This window comes from Pelmatolapia mariae, linkage group LG10_11 (assembly GCF_036321145.2).
Source record: "Pelmatolapia mariae isolate MD_Pm_ZW linkage group LG10_11, Pm_UMD_F_2, whole genome shotgun sequence".
In the NCBI taxonomy this organism is placed as follows: domain Eukaryota; kingdom Metazoa; phylum Chordata; class Actinopteri; order Cichliformes; family Cichlidae; genus Pelmatolapia; species Pelmatolapia mariae.
In genome coordinates, this window is record NC_086236.1 from 24,806,311 (window position 1) to 24,823,711 (window position 17,401).

The 17,401-nt window shown below is 40.0% G+C and overlaps 1 protein-coding gene across 2 annotated transcripts in view; it reads right to left on the reverse strand.

Moving 5' to 3' along the window:
• The window catches only part of gabra3 (gamma-aminobutyric acid type A receptor subunit alpha3), a 107,338-nt gene that overhangs the window by 66,983 nt on the left and 22,954 nt on the right, over positions 1-17,401 (reverse strand). For both annotated transcript variants that reach the window (XM_063485179.1, XM_063485178.1), the window contains exon 2: positions 9,074-9,171. In XM_063485179.1, coding sequence (XP_063341249.1) covers positions 9,074-9,156 — 83 coding nt within the window. In that variant the 5' untranslated portion in view covers positions 9,157-9,171. The remainder of the gene's footprint in view (positions 1-9,073; positions 9,172-17,401) is intronic.

Here is a 17,401-nt window from a genome sequence, read left to right on the forward strand (position 1 = left end):
CACCATTGTATTTTGTTCATCTTTCTGCAGACTGTGTTAAACATTTTTACCACATTTAGACCAAAATTCAAGTGAGCTGCAGGAATATTTCAGGAACACTAAGGCTACGTTCACACTGCAGGCCTTAATGCTCAATTCCAATTTTTTGATCAAATCCGATTTTTTTGTCTGGTTGTTCACACTGCAAATAAAATGTGACAGCAAACGCGCTCTAGTGTGAACGGTTCACGGCCCTCAAAGTGGCCCCGCATGCGCAAAAGAAGACGTCACACACAACGCGCTCTGTTTACGGAAGTAAAAATGGCGGCTACAGAGCTAGTAGGTGTTGTTGCAGCAGTCTATCAATTTCTGCACAGTCGTAATCGACAGAATTTTGACAAATTAATTAGAGAAAGAAGGACACTGAGAAAAAAAGACAGCCCGTGCTTTAACAATGGCCTTGTTTGGAGCAGTGGCTGCTACCTCCGTGCAGAGGTATATATGGACACGGAGTTGTTTAGCTTGAATAGAATTGTCTCCCCATATGCTAATCAAGTCCAAAACCTCAGTTTTTGTCCATTGACTTGCTCCGTCTCCAGTTTCCGCCACCTTGCTTTCTTGTTTGTCTTCTCCGGCGCTGATAATTGGCTTCTGTCTTGTGTCAGTGACGTAAAAGACGGATTTAATGTGACATGACCATTCAAACAGCAGTCGCTTTCTAAAACATCAGATATGTATCGGATTCAGTACCACATACGAAAGTGACTAGGTCGGATTTGAAAATATCGGATTTGTGCTGTTCAAACTGTCATACCATGATCGGATATGGGTCGCATAGGGTCAAAAAAGTCGGACTTGATGCACTTTCACCTGCAGTGTGAACGTAGCCTAAGTTTTACTATAAGGTAAATATCACATTAATATTACTGAGAGTAAAACTTAATACGTGAGCAAGTTATGAGCTTGCTGATAATTATTTTTAGATAATTAAAAATGATTCTGTGGTAACTGAATTTGAAAGCAAAAGATACTGTCCTCCCTTTGATTTTGTGATAAAGAAATATCACAGACATCCTCACCACCAAACTGGACCACCTTCAGATCCCCCCTGCCACCTGATCCTGGATCAAGGACTTCCTAACCAACTGGCCTCAATCGGTCCACCCTGATATACACCAACCCATCCAACCAGCATCATTGTCAAGTATGCCGATGACACCACTGTGGGTGGGCTCATCTCCGATGGGGATAAGACATCGTACATGGAGGTAGAGAACTTGTCCCACTGGTGCTCAAAAAATAACCTGAAGCTGAACGTTCTTAAAACAAAAGAACTCATAATGGACTTCAGGAGGCACAGACAGGTTCAATCTCCTCTCATTATAAATGCCCTGGTAAAGAAAGCCCTCTGCCACCCCTGGAGGCCATCGCCAGCTCCTCCTGTCTTGTTTGCCTTTCTCTTGTTTTGTATATATGCATTTCTCCTGATTGCTATTTATTCCTGCCTCGTTCACCATAAACTATTCTTTGCATTAGGTATTTTTTTTTCAGTAAAATGTTTAACATTTCCCTTTGACTTCCACATAATTTTACGCCCTTTTGCAAACAGGCAAGCTGCCCCCCTGGTAGCCAAACCCTAAAGCTGCTCTTCTTGTATAAAGTCTTTGGCTGTTGACCAAACAGCTATTTGAACCTGTTTGCTTGTTAAATTTCAAGCAAATAATGCGTAATTCAGTATGTAAACTGTAATACTTCTTCTGTGTTTTCAGATGAAGAGTAAAATAAAATAAAATAAAATAAAAAAGAAATAAATAAAAAAACAAAAATCACTTAGAAACTGAAACAGCCCATGTACTCTGAGGAACAGAGTTCACAGGTGCAGGTGGACCCCTGCCTGGTCGCTTGGATCTCCGACTACCTCACTGACAGACGACAGTACGTCAGGCTGAAGGACATCATGTCTGACACTGTGGTCAGCAGCACAGGAGCACCACAGGGAACTGTGTTGTCCCCTCTTCCCTTCACCCTGTACACCTCTGACTTCTGCTACAACTCTGAATTATGCCATATTCAGAAGTTTGCAGACGACACAGCCATCATGGGGTGTATCTGGGATAATCAGGAAAAGGAGTACAGAAGTCTGGTGAGGAACTTCGTCACATGGAGTCACACAAACCACCTGCAACTCCACACCTCAAAGACCAAGGAACTGGTTGTGGACTTCGGGAGGTCCAGAGCAGGTCCACTGCCGGTTCAGATAGAGGGAGAGGAGGTGGAGGTGTTCAACAAGTACAAGTACCTCGGGCTGTGGGTGGACAACAAACTGGACTGGTCATGCAACACAGAGCACCTGTATAAAAAAGCCCAAAGCTGACTGTACTTCCTCAGGAGGCTGAGGTCTTTTAACATCTGCAGGAAGCTCCTGAGGATGTTTTACCAGTCAGTGGTTGCTGGAGTACTTTTCTATGCTGTGGTGTGCTGGGGGAACAGCACAGCAAAGAAGGACTCATCCAGGCTGGAAAAACTGATCAGGAAGGCTAGCTCTGTGGTCGGCATGAAGCTGGACACTCTGGTGAAAGTGGCAGAGAAAAGGACACTAAAAAAATTGCTGGACATTATGGACAATGCTGGGCATCCTCTGCATACGGCCATAAACAACCAGAGGAGTCTGTTCAGTGACAGGTTGCGTCTCCCAAAGACAAGAACCAACAGACTTAAAAACTCCCTTGTCCCACACGCCATCAGACTGTTTAACTCCTCTCTGGAGGGGAAAGGGAGGGGAAACAGGAGGACAAAGGAGGGGGGAACAACTAAGCTGTAGTGCCTCTTCACTGCACTGTGCAATACTTTTTGTGCAATACTTTTTGTTAATAGTCAACGGTGCAATAGACTTGAAATGTGCAATTCCCTTGTATTCTTTTTCCTATTTATACTATTTATCCCTTTCGTATATTTTATTTATATATGTCTCTGTATTTATATATGTGTATATATATATAATATTCTGCTCATGTCCTGTAACTTCTGTCGGTGCTGTGCTATTGGAAACCGAATTTCCCAGAGGAACCCACCCGAGGGATTAATAAAGTTTTATCTTATCTTATCTTATCTTCACAGATGCAGTTATGATGATGATCTAAAAAATAGACTTTGATGCATATCACTTGATAAAAAAATACAAATTAGCTCACAAGATGTAAAAAAGCATTTTATACACTTTTTTTGTATATATACGTCTATATAGTCCATGAAAACCTATTGCAATCTTTTGTTCACAACACTGGAGTCGGCGTGACAATTTCAAAGGCACCGCTACGTTTAAGTATTTTAATCTGTACGGCTTGTTTATCCATAGCTTTACTGACTCAGACTCAACTTCAGAAGGGGTCGGGGGTGGATGTTGCTGGTGGCGAAAAATATGGGATGCACTGAAAATGATTGTGCTCCACTGAAAGTGAGTCAGAGCTATTCCCAAAAAGAAAGGAAGAGAACCCACAGAGTTATGTTAAAACAACAAAAGCAAAATTGAATCCAACAAGTCTATAAACTGGTAATATCTGAGGGGCCATTTTAACAAGGATCACATATTATTTTCAACATTTCTGCATTTTCAGGGATGAGCGGTCTGTGTCTAACACCTAGCTGCACAGACACTGGGAAATCTATTCTGTCTTCATTTTGATTCATGCCTGCCGGGGATGTCAGCTAATTGGTTGCTTGGAACATTATTGACCAGATCTTCAGTATATCAATATAAAATTGACTGAAACTCCCAAGTAATTAGAGCACGGATCAATAAAATTTTTTAAAGAATTCATGATGGCGGAAAACTCTAGTTTTACATGACAGTACTGCTGCCACAAACATGATTTCTTTAGCTGTTTACAACCACCCTGTTCTTCAAAAAAGTCAATTAGTAGACATATCAGCAAAAACCAAGATACTTAGAACACAGATCAATACAATGTCAAAAGGATTAAAAAGAAGTAATTAATCCAAATTAAAAAACAACAACAAAAAACAAACAAACAAAAACAAATGTAGGTTTTAATTACGAGTTTTTTAATGGTGGAATGGAAATATGAACATTCTGGATGGATCTGCAAGCTGCTTGGCAACCCATCTCCACCCTAGTGCTCCCTTTCATGCTGTACCTGATCAAACTGCATATTTTCTCCATGATCCCTGTTCAATTCTATATTAGCGTCTTGCTGGTGCTCTTAAAGGACCCAGTTTGGCACGGTTTGTGGTTGAGCTGGTTTGTGGTCCAAGTGACCTACAGCCCTGCCCCTGCAATTTTCTCTCTCTCCCTCTTGAGCCACCCCTTATTTCTTTATATTTTGCTAGGAAAACTGGAACTAGGTGAAGAGATTTTCAGGAATAGTTCCCCAGGCTTCTAGAAGGACATTCAAAACTCGTCTTTGGATGCTGTGTGCTTTTTGTTCTGTTCTCCATCTAGATGATCCACTGTGTGTTTTTCTATCTATTTAAATATGCTTTTAGTGCATTGGCAGCATGTTTGCGATCATTGTCATGACTGAGCATGTATTGTATCTAAATCTGTATTCAACATCTATTACAGCTGTAGACACTCACTTTTGTACCTCTCTTTTGACCTCCTCCACATATTTTGACAATGATTTTAAACCAAAAAGTTCAAATTTGGAGTCATCACTCCAGAAGTCTGTCAGTTTAGTTCTTGTATAATTTACCAAACCTTTTCTCCCTGCTTCCTTTCCTTAAGTATGGCTTCTTGACAGCCACCCTTCCCCTGAGACTACTTTTGATGAGTTTTTTTCTGCATGTTAGATGAATCTGCAGAAGGCCAAGTTACACCTCTCAAGTACTATTGGTGGCTGTAGCTCAGGAGGTAGAACAGGTCATCTACTAATCGGAAGGTTGGTGGTTTATTCAGTATTCCAGGAGGCAAGATACTTACCCCAAAATGTTCGTCTATAAATCCATAGGAGTGTGAATGTTAAATAAAAAGAACTTCTGTGAATGACGCAAGCTGTATAAAGCGCTTTGATTACTCAGCTAGAGTAGAAATGTGTTATAAAAGAACCAGTCCATTTATTGTACCATCTATTTCAGACTTGAATTTTTCATATTTCTTAACAACATGACTTTCAGATACTGTTTATCTGCTGTACATTGTGTTTTTTTTGGCCTGGCACATCTTTGTCCTCCATTTGTTCAGTTTCCTCAATTTTTTGGAGGATGCACTGCATATCATGCTGAGATAAATCAACTTCTGGGAATCAACTTGGTGCAAAAATATTACTTCATGTCAAACTCTGCTATTTTTCCCCTTTTTAAAGCTTCAGGTAAAGAAATTGGAAAATAACTTATGTGTTGCAAAAAGGCTTCAGGTAAAAAAGTGCCTGAGACATCATTGGTTCTTTGCCAAGTTCTCTATTATGCGTAGGCACAACACTGTTTCATCCCATAAGTGCCTTTTTATGGTTGAAACTTGAATGGCTCATAGGTCAGTGTTAAGTTGCTTAACAAACAAACTAAAAAAATCCCCTGACTGTGAAAAAGGACGCTAATGTTCAAGGAAAATCTTTGAAAGACCATCTCTGTGTGTGTGTGTGCTCTTTGACCACTTGACCAGTGACTCAATTGTTCAAATGATTGAGGCCCCTATAACACTGGCTAAGCCAAAATAACTGATAAGCCAACTAATTAAATCAATTTAGAAAGGAAAAGCAGTGTATACAATTGGCAAATCTTGACAGGTAACCTATGATTTGACAATAAGTACATCCTCAAACCTCTGACTTTCTATTCCTTTTGACTCCTCTGAGAAACTATTTGGCTGGTCATTCAATCAGGAAAGCAGTTCCGCTATGAATACCTTACCCTTGTCCAGACCTGTGAAACATTAACCTTGACAACACCACTGAAACAGAATGTTAACTGTTGACCTGGTCACTTCTCAAAGTGATTCCCCTCTCTGCCCTGCTGTAAATAATTCATGTGGGATGAGCTTACAAAGCCAGCAGAGCCCGGGCAACTTCAGAGCCAATATACAGGCAAAGTGTACATATAGCACTTTCATTCTTATAGCTATTGATTATGTGCCATGTTATCCAGAAGCTTGGCAATAGATTACAAACAAAACAGACAACAAGATGGCCTGACTGTCGACACTTGTTAAGCGTCGACTGTATAAGTGGAAGGCGGAGTGGAAGCGAGGCAAGCTGAAGGACTGATGGACCTTCGCCATTATGCAGACTTCTCATTTATATGTGGTCCATGGATTGCTGGGAATAACAGCTTAATCATGCCCCGACTTTCAGCGTGGGGTGAGGAAATTTGTTGATGTGCAGAATGACAGATCCTTATATAGAGGATTTGTCCGTTACACCTTAATCCATTAGGAAAGTCTCCTGCTTCAACTGTAGTAAAGCCGATTTGGAGCTTGTTGATAGCATCAGTGGGCATCAGGGAGGTGGCAGTTCTCAGAGAGAAACAGCTTTGCTGATATGCAGATATTCTGGGAGCATGTGCAAGCTCATGGTCTGAGGATTATACCTAAAGTTTGATGGACAGTTAATATATACTTTTACTTTCAGATGCAAAAATTTCCATTTTTCAGTTTAGGTTTAGATTTCAGGAGAGGCAGCACATAAAAAAGTCTTTATTCAAATAAGCAAATGTGAAGCCTCGTGTAGTACAAGTTAAACCAAAGAAAATGTTTTAAGCAGAGACTGCTGTGCTACATTGAGTCTGAAATAACTGGAAGATGATTTTTAGTGAGTCCCTGTCACGTGTTGCATCAGGCACATGCATTAAAACTTTCTCTGACGGCTTGGGCAGTGCTGCAACAGCATGTGGGTAGGGCTGCTGTGCTCAAAGCCAGATGGCCATGCAAGGGATATGTGCCCTCATATCAGATATGTTAGAAACTAAATGTTAGCACAGTTTGCAGCCTGAGCTTTTGGCTCATAGACATTCAAAACTTTGGCCGTGATTGGTCTTCCTTTAAGAAAAGTTTAGTACAATAGTATCGGAGTCAATCCTGTTTTAGTGTACATATGGCTGCCATCACCAGATGCTTTTAAACTGAAGTAAACCTTAAAATTACATCAGTCTTAGCCAAGTACTGCAGATGAAGGGAACACCTTGTTTTCTAAGAGCCAGGGGAGTTTAGTCAAAACCTCGAGAAGAAAAGGTAACACTGTTTCTAAAAATGTGTGTGTGTTACGCCGGCGTGCTCCTGTTTGACTGAGTTATGATACGGATACAAATTTTGATGCAAACTCTAGCTCGAGGTAGTGTGACACCTCCAGGGATCAGCTGTGAAAAACGTTCAGTGAAGTCACTGAGACACTGTTTACTGGAGACAATAAGTTTGCAAAATAAGAACTATGTGCATGCGTGTGTTTAGGCAGGCTGAAAGAAGTAGGCTCCAGAGTTTCATGAAGAAGAAGAATGTCTTCAATAAAGTAATATGCCTCTGGTTCTGCTGCATCTATTTAGATAAATGTCAAACTTTTCTTTATAAACACAACAATGTGGCACAAGTGCAGCTGACTGTTAGAAATAAGTTCTGTCTTATATGTCTGGATACTTTTTTTTGGACAAGTCAGTTTAGTCTGTGTTCATCACTGACTAAAGATCTGTCGATCTACATACACTATATGAACGTGGCTGAATTGAAAGCTACTATAAGGCCAGGGCACAGGTTCTTGTAAAAAGATGTCTTGCCAGGCTTGGCCAGCACCTTCCCCTGGTCACACATTTCTATTTAATATATGTAATTACAAGCACTGTGTGCTCCTAATAAGCAAGGAGAGCCAAGTGGCACAGTGACAAAGCAAACTGGGCTAATCCCTGTCACAGTGTTCTGATTTCCTTCCCCGACCGGCTTTCTTCCAGGTTCGGCAAGCCTTTCCTAGCGTGCAAAATCTTAAAGTGATTTACACTCCGTCGCGTCTCCCTGCCATAACATCCTACCTTATCAACAATGCAAACATGGCAACCTGTGCAATCTCTGCGTTTGAAATTACAAGGAGTATGATTAAAATGACTCCTAGACATGCTGGAGTTTTCTTTTTTCGCTGACTCGTAACGCACAGCCTGAAAAAATATGCACAGGATGCAGGAGTGAAAATGCTGTGAATGGACAATCATAGCTGTGGTGTGCTGCACAACGCAAATTAACTCAGCAGTCAGTGAAATTTAGACGAGTGGTGAAGACAGCACTAGGTGCATTTAGATGGGAGGATAACTCACTTTATGTCTGTTCTGTTCTTGAGGACACATGTCATGTATTCTATTTTAAGAGTCACAGTGCTCTGGGAGGTCCTTGGGTACAAAAACTTCAATATGTGCAAGAACAAAAGAAGATGAGTTTTTCTCTATACACTGAATTATTAAGCTCTTGCAGAACTATATACACAAGAACTGAGCCATAATTCTTAACATCTCAATTCAGGTGTTTTCAGTCCCACTGTCACAGGTGAATAAACTGAGCATCTGGCCATGCAGTCTGCCTTTACTGTAAAAATATTTGGGAAAGAATGAGTCGCTCTGAAGAACTCATTGAACTCAAGCGGGGTGCTGTAATATGATGCCACTGTTGCAACATTCAGTTTGTGAAATTTCTGCCTTCCTGGACATTCCACTACAATCTCAAAGTGGTAGTATTGCAAAATGGAAGCATTTAGGAACCACAGCAACTCAGACCACAGAAAGTTAAATGAAGACTCAACAAGTAGCCAATGCTCTGCGGACGGAATAAGTGCAGAGTAACAAATCTCCTCTGGTGTTAACATCAGCACAAAAACTGTGCACCGGGAGCTTCATGGCATGGGTTCCCATGGCAGAGCAGGTGCAATGTATAGGTGGTTCAGTACTTAAATCCATATAGCATTACAGTTATTGCATCTGACAGTCACAACTAAGATTCTCATTTCATACATTTCTTAAATTTTCCATGCAAATAAAAAAGTTGGTTAGGCTGCAGAAGCGAGCCTGATCAAACAAGTTCTAAAAAAACAAAAACAAAAAACACATCAGCAGCAGACACCCGAGTACTGAACTTGAATGGGCATTGCAGCGTGACATATATATTTTTGTGTACCTGACTTCAGGAATGAGGCTGAGGAGCAGGAGGAGCCAAAAGCCAATATCCACTGACTGAGGCTTCCAACGTGCAGCAGCCATAGTCTCTGCGCAGCTCTGCAGAAAGAAAGAAGAGACATAAGTGGATGGTGTTATGTTTGGAGCCTCGACCAAAATATCCAGTTATCCATTCCTTATTTATTCCATAATTTATTCCATCTTCGCACTCTGCACCACTGCACATATCAATATAAATATGCTATACATGTTGTTATTGCGACCTGTCCAGGCTGTATCCTGCCCTTTCTCCCTATGGTAGCTGGGATAGACTCCAAGCCCCCCGCGATCCTGAATTGAACAGGCGGAAGAGAATGGATAGATGGATGCTGTTCTTGTCTGTCTATTCTGCAAAATACATTGACAGCAAAGAAAATAACAAGGCCCAATTCCCTGTATTTGTGCACATACTTGGCCAATAAATGTGATTCTGAATTACTCAGACTTCTGAATGTATTACTCACAAAATGTTGTCTGATCTAAGTCACGATTATAGACAAACAACATGACTACGCTATGATGAAATAACACAAACAACTGGACTAAATATAGTAACTCAGAACCTCTGTTAGTAGAAACCATCCTCATCAGTGTTTTCTTGTAGCTGTTTAAAAGCTCTGGATAATGATGTTTTTTAAGTTTATTAAAAGTTTTAATGACTAAACAGCCCTCTTTAAAACAGACCTGGTCTATGTCTATGAAGAGGTAGAATGGCACCACTTATTGGAACAGGCACAGACCATGTTAATTTCTACAAAACACAGGCAAATGCAATTTAACATATTTCATAGGATATATTACACCCCTTACATACGACATAAAATTGATAGTAATTATTCCCCCAGATGCTTGAGATGTAAGGTGACAGATGGCAATCTCCTACACATGCTGTGGAATTGCCCAGTGATAGAAGAATTTTGGAGACGGGCCATTCAAATAATCTCAAGGGTAATGGGAATCCAAATTGAACTGGACCCAAAACTATGGATTCTAGGTGACAGAGGTTCTATTAACGTGAATTACCATAGGTGATGCCCCAATATCTAAGTTGGATTATGTTCAGGAGTCTTGGTCTGAATTCCATTCTTTCTCAACTATTCGGTTCTTTATTTGTGTGCCTTGGGTTTTCTTTATTTGTAGGTCCCAGACTGCCCTGACATACTTCTGTAACACTGTTACACTGTTTAATTCAATTTACTTTACAGTCTACTGCAAACTGTTCAGCCCCTGAGGTCAAAAAGCAGCTCCAAACCAAGTTGCTCCCTCCACCATGCCTCACAGTTGGGGCTAGTTCTTGATGTCGGTGCGCAAAGTCTCCTTTTTCCCCCACTCCAAAAAACAAAACGATAGCAGTGAATGTATTTGTTGAGGGCCACTTAGGAGAACTCTTTTGTCTGATCTTTTCAGAAAGGCTCTTGAGGCAAAATTGAGAAAATAGAGAAGATACTTCTAAACTGACAAAGCTTGTCTTGCAACTTGGACACAAACCCGAATCTCCTTTTTAAAATTCTTGTATGTGATGCACCAACAATCGACACCAACAAGCAAAAATATATTCTTTAGGTTTGTAATAGCAATTGACTGATTCTACTGTGAACAAATATTTTAGCAAGTTGTAGAGATTTCTGCAGGTGTTTATTCTTTCTATTCTTTCTTTTACGCTTTTAAAATTACACAGTGTGCTCTTGGTGTGCTCTTAGTAGGACGCCCACACCTATGGAGAGTAGCTCTACTGAATTTCATCCATTTGTTGACAGTTTTTCTTATTGTGGATAAAGAAACACCAAAGTCTTTAGAAATGCTTTTGGAGGATTTCCAGCTTCTTCTAAGGTGCGATGAGAGCGTTTGTGATTGAAGCATGGCTGCACGAGTCATTCTTTCTCAAGAAAAGCAGACTCAGCAACTGGGTTTTGCATGGCTGAATTCACAGGGCAGGGCACCTCTACAACCCACACTTCCAATCTCATCTCCTTAATTTGAATGCCTGACTTTAAATAGTTTTAGCACAAAGGTTCACTTATTTTTCCCAGCCTGCCTTTTGAATCATTACAATTTGTTCAGTGAAAATGTGAAAGGTTCAAAGTTTTTCTTGTAACTGTAAGTACAGAATTGATTACTGATCAAAACAAACCTAAGACTGCTTTTCTTTTAAATTACTCACCTAAGCCTCAACAATAGCCCTAAACACAGTTAAACCTGCCTGTTCTCCTGTGCTCAATAAGTTATATTCATGGTATTTATGGTGTTTTTCAGTCTTAAATTCACCCCAACACATAATACTGTGAGTCTGTCTATTATGTGGGTTAAAATCAAAAGAAGCTTTATGTCCACTCAGTGTTTAAATGATCAGTGCGGAAGAAAAAAAGACACACTGTCCAAATAATACTCAGAAAAGCAGTGTGTATAAATTTCCCCTGTGCTTAACGGGGATGGCCTGACTTATTTATGAGAGCTGGCTTCATTTATTCTGCGCCTTTATTTTCTTATCATAATAGAGAATTTCTTTTAGGACACTAGTGATTTGAAATGACATGGGCTTATAAGGTTCTTTTGCATCACCACAAAATCGGAACAGGAATGAAGACAAATGTGTCAAAAAAAGTTAGATTTCACAGTATTTTTGCATTTTGCATCTCCTTGCATCAGCAGGTGATCTCAAAAGACACTCTTTGTATACATGTGTAACCTTGCCGAAGTTTTGCAGTTTAATGCACCAACCACACAAAACTGCAGCTTACTGGTGCACACAGTAAGAACACAGACAGCCGTTCCCCGTCAGCAAAGAGTTCATTTTCTTCTGTGCTGGAAACAGTCCCCTCTGAGTTTCCGTTTGCTGATCCAAAACGAGCCTGGTTAGCACACCACAGACACTGAAATAAGGCACGACTCTTTGCTAAAGATGTACACTTATGGAATTGAAATTGTAACCAGTAATAATTATTTTTTCTACATAATTATTTGACTACAATAGTCAGTAATAATACTGTTTATACAGCCTTCAGAATCCCTTTAAGCACATGCTTATTGTAAACTGCATGGTTTAGTACTTAATATATACTTTACTTTAATTAATGATCAGACCTTATCTCTTTAACAAGCATGCATAGGCTATATAAACAACTTCGCATACTGTGCGCTAATTAATGGTTGCCCAAGGGTTTTGGCTATCTGGGAGAAGAACTCAGGCCATGCAGTAAAACTGTGGCTGCCAGTCTAAGTGGGGCACAGGATGGGGAAAAAAGTCTTCAAGACATTGTGTGCATGAGAGGATAACCTAAACGGCTCTGTGGCAGCCTTCATCCTCTCCTTCATCTTCCTCCCTTGGGTTCTGCAGTGAAGTCACATCATCTTCCTGAATTCAGCTGAGTTTAAAATGTAGCTCCATAGGCTCAGCTGTGAACACGCAACGTGCACTTGTTTGAAACTTGCTTTAAAATAATCTGCCAGAAAATGTGATGAGATTTAGATAAAGACTGCTGTAGTAACTATCAAAGACATAGTTTGTTATTTTACCACCACAGGTTTATATTCTACCTGTTCTGCAGGTGTGCAACACAACAGAGAACAGAGTTTAACACTCAACTCAGGTTTCAAGTGGTCTTCGTTGTTTGCAACAATGCTTCTATTTATCAAGGATTGTTATTGACTGAAATTCTATTATCACAACAGCAACATTAATTTAATTTTCTGAATGTCTTTTTTATCCCCTACTCCACATCCAATTTACTTTATGATTTGAGACCTGGCTGGAGTGATATTATGGGGCTCAAGCCCATCTCGCACGTGCTTAGTTAAAATTCAATTCATTATTTTATTGTTTTTCATGAATGTCTTTGGTGGCAGATATTGAAAGTAATAGTTCATAACACAGTATTGATTAACAGTATATAAACACATGGTTTCCAGAATGAGCAGGCCCGTTAATTCTGCTGTAAAAATGTCCAAACATCAATTTTACAAGGACATGTCTAACTATATTTATCCATAGTTTTTAACACAGCACAAACTAGAAATGTACAATGACGTGAAAATGATATTGTCCCCTCTTAATTTCTTAGATTTGTTCATATTTCTTATACATTAATGTTTAGAAATGCAGTATTCAAATGATGATTTCATTTATAAAGGAGGAAGAAGTCTATCCAAATCTACCTGAAAAAGTAATTGCCAAAAGTAACTGTAACTGCGATTAGTAAATTTGTTTTTGGAAAGCTGAGTTCAGTTTCAGCAGCCACACCCAGGTTTGATTACTGCTACACATGTTGAATCAAGAAATCACTTAAACAGCCTGACAAAGTGAAGCTGGCTTAAAGATCTCAAAAAGAAACACATCGTACCACGGCCTAAATGAACTGAGGAACAGATGGGAAACAAAGACATCATCTTTGGTTATAAAGCCATTTCTAAGGTCATGGGACCTCAACGAACCACAGTAAGAGCCATTATCACAAATAAAGAACTTAAAATAGTGGTGAACCTTTGCAGGAGTGGCTGGCCTACCAAAATTAATCTAAAAGCATATTCACGACCCATCAGGAGGTCAGAAAAGAAGCCAAAACAACAACTAAAGAACTGCATCCAAAAACCAAATAAAGGACTTGGATATGCATGTAAATAAAAGCTCAAAAATGGAGATCTCTTCTCTCTGGGCCTGTCTGTGAGGGACATGGGCAGCTGCCATATACACTATATAAACACAACGTCATACTGAAATCACTCACATACTGTGACTCTTTCCACAGCTGTTAGGCTAGAGTAAAAAAACTACTCTTTATTTATGCCTTCATGTATATGTAACTATTACCTACAGCTAAGCTGAAACTAAATTCATAAAATTCAAAATAAATATTCTCAAAATAGGGCTGTTCGATATAACGATATATATCGGATGTCGATACAAAAACGTCTATCGTTTCATTTTACGCTATCGTTTGTTTCCTGGTGTCGCAAAATAAACTGTTTACGGCAATATTTTTTCACCGTTTTGATGGTCACTGTAGTGGCTATATTAATTTCTCTTTAAGTTCTCTCTTTCTCTTATATTTAATATAACCACACTATGGATGGACAAGAGCCTGTTTTTATGAGTTGTCATTAGCAACAACGACGGTAAAACCATCGCCTGTCCGCTTGTTTATTTTCCACATAAACCTTTCAGAATAAAGCTCAAGATCCTGTTGAGACTTTTCAAAATAAACTGAATCACGTGAAAGAGTATGCAGAGTATTTACGGATGAGAAGCAAAAAAGAGCCGTCAGGTGCTAAAAAATAAACCTCAGACTCAAACGTTAGAACAGGCTTTTCCCCGGAGCACGCCATGTAATAAATACTCACAAAGAAAACGGCGGCGGTTACAACTTCTGTCTAAAAATGTATAGTTTCATGCATCGGTTAAAACACTGGACTCCAAGTACACGACGCCCAGCTGGAAACACTTCACGCAAGTCTAGCTGCCCGAGATTCACAGAATTTTCAGAAAATGTAAAATTTTTGTGATTTATATCGTTATCGGACGATAGATGTCTTATATCAGGATATGAGATTTTGGTCATATTGCACATCCCTATCTCAAAACAAATGATGCTGAAATCATACAAGCCATTATTACCGCTCACTGCATGACACACATGTTCAGTTTGTTGCTTCATGTTAGGATTTTCTGCATTTGATGTTGCACTCAAACAAACTCAGCACAAACAGATTAGTACATGCACCTACATAAAACAGATTATGCAAAATCACAGTTTCAGTTTCCCTTACACAGTATATGGACTCTCTTTATGATGCAGAACAACTGCTATCTTAAAATTAAAACTGTCATTAATAATGCAGTTAATAAGCAGCGGGGCAATTTACAGAAAGATATTACCTTGCATTAAAAATGAATGCATTCAAAAATTGGCAAAGCTGCTATTGAATGCTGTCTGAAAACACTGAGAAGATGAGAAACAAGAAGCCCGATGACTGAGGTACAACAGTCACGCAGCCACATGAATGCACGCACACACATGTAGCAGGTGTGTGGCACTTTCAAGGCTTTCATCGTGCTTTTGTGAGATTCAGCCCTCCCTCTCCATTGCCACCGTACAGAGAGAAGATCAAACCCTTTCCTCAGGGGAATCACTGATCTCTATGTTACCTTAGAGCACTGATCATTACAGGAGGAGTAAACAAATGAGTGGATGCAAAAATACAACTCGGGCTGGTGTTCAAATATGCAGTCGCATTAACAGTGTTCCAACCTGTGACTATCTTCCTACACTATATCTGTGATGGAGCTGAGGTGAAGCCGTTTCAATAAGGGTGTCTTAATATTGACTGAAGTAGCTAAGCACCAAGATAAGCCAAGATCCACATCTACTTTAAGTCTTTATACTGGCAGCTGTGCTTGCAAGAATTGGCAATTATTTTAAACCGTCTTTGATGCTTCAGATTTCTTGGCAGTTTGTCACCTAAATTTTTCCAAGACCTGAAGTAGCAAATAAAGAGATGCCTCAGTGTTGCTGCTGGTGGCATTTAGGACAAGCCTTCACAATTTCCTTATCAGATTAAATAGCTAAGACCGCATCACAATGCAAACTGCAATGAACAAACTGTTTGATAAGTAGCAAGAAATCAAACTCAGGTCAAAGTGGCCATGCTGTACTGACAATCACCTGATATCAAGAATAGCAAAAAAGTTTTCTTTGTTCCTTATGATTGAGTATAAAAAGTACCCAAAAATTGCTTTGTAACCTTTTGACTTGTTTAGGGTGCACTCCACCTTTTCTCCAGTGACACTTGGGATAGTCTCCAGCTGGTTCAGAACATCTCCAAAAATGACCACTGCAGCTCTTGTGGGATGTTCCCGGTCTGCAGTGGTCAGTATCTATCAAACGTGGTCCAAGGTAGGAATAGCGACAGGGTCATGGGAGACCAAGACTCACCGATGCACATGTGGAGCAAAGGCTGGTCCGTGTGGTTCAGTCCAATAAATGAGCTACACTACCTCAAATTGCTGAAGACCTACAAAAACTGCTGGTCTGATAGAAAGATGTCGGAATACAGTTTGCCGCCTGCAGAAGAGACTGCAGACCAAACAGGGAGCCTATATGACCTCTGTCCAGTGATGAAAACGCCAACAATAGGCATGAGCATCAGAAGTGACCCTCGGAGAAATGGAAGAACATCATGTGGATCGCCAGCTGCGTCGCTTACCTGGGGAACACCTTGCACTAGCATTGCCACAAAGCAAAAATGGCTCAGAGATTGTCTGAGGAGCACAACAATGAGTCTGAGGTGTTGACTTGGCCTCCAAATTCCCCAGATCTCAATCCTATTTGGCATCTACGGGACGAGCTGGACAATCAAGATGCCCCACCTTGAAACTTACAGGACTTAAAGGATCTGTTACTAACATCTTTGTGCCAGATACCACAGCACACCTCCAGTGGTCTAGTTGAGTTTATGCTTTGACTTCTCAGGGCAGCAAAAGGGGGACCAAAAACAATATTAGGCAGGTGGTCATATATGCCTAATCGATGTATGCTTACAGTCTCTGTTATAAACCTGTGGCTGTCATTGTTAAATAAAGCATCACGTATACCTTTGGATGAGAAATATTACAGTGGGGCTTTTCTCTAACATGGAAACGCAATCCTGATGGTCTCTTTAAAGAAGAAAGATACGGGATCTGAACATGTTTCCATGCCCACCTATCACATAATCTTATCAGGACAACTCAACCAGAATTCAAGAGCACTCTCATTATTTCACATGAATTCACCTAAAACTGGGTTACTTGAGCAGCCACATTAGGAGGTGAATTGTAAATGTAGCCATTTGAATTGAGCATGGTTCATGCAAATCAGCCGAAATGTTACTTTTAATCATTTCAACACATGTCATGCTTGAGGCCAAGCCAAGACCCAGTGTCAAATTATACCAATCTTGTGTTGCTTAAGAAATGCTGGTCAAACAGAAAGCTGCAGTCTGCCATGCAAGATTTTGTTTTATTCTTTACACACATCACATTAGGTTTCCAGCCTCTGTCCCTCTCTTTCATTCCCTTCTGCGCTGTGTTTTTGTTAAAAATAATCCTGGCTCGTTAGCCATTAAAGATTTTATGTTCCCATAAAAGCTACTTGATGCCCTCTGGTACCAGAGGTATCATTTCCTTGTCTTCTAACGTCTGTCTGAAAATTGCATTGCTAATTTCCTGACATATATTACCACCTATTCGAGTCACTTCCACTCATACTCATCACTGCATATGTGTCATCTTTAAGGCTTCAAATGTCCGGGGTGAATA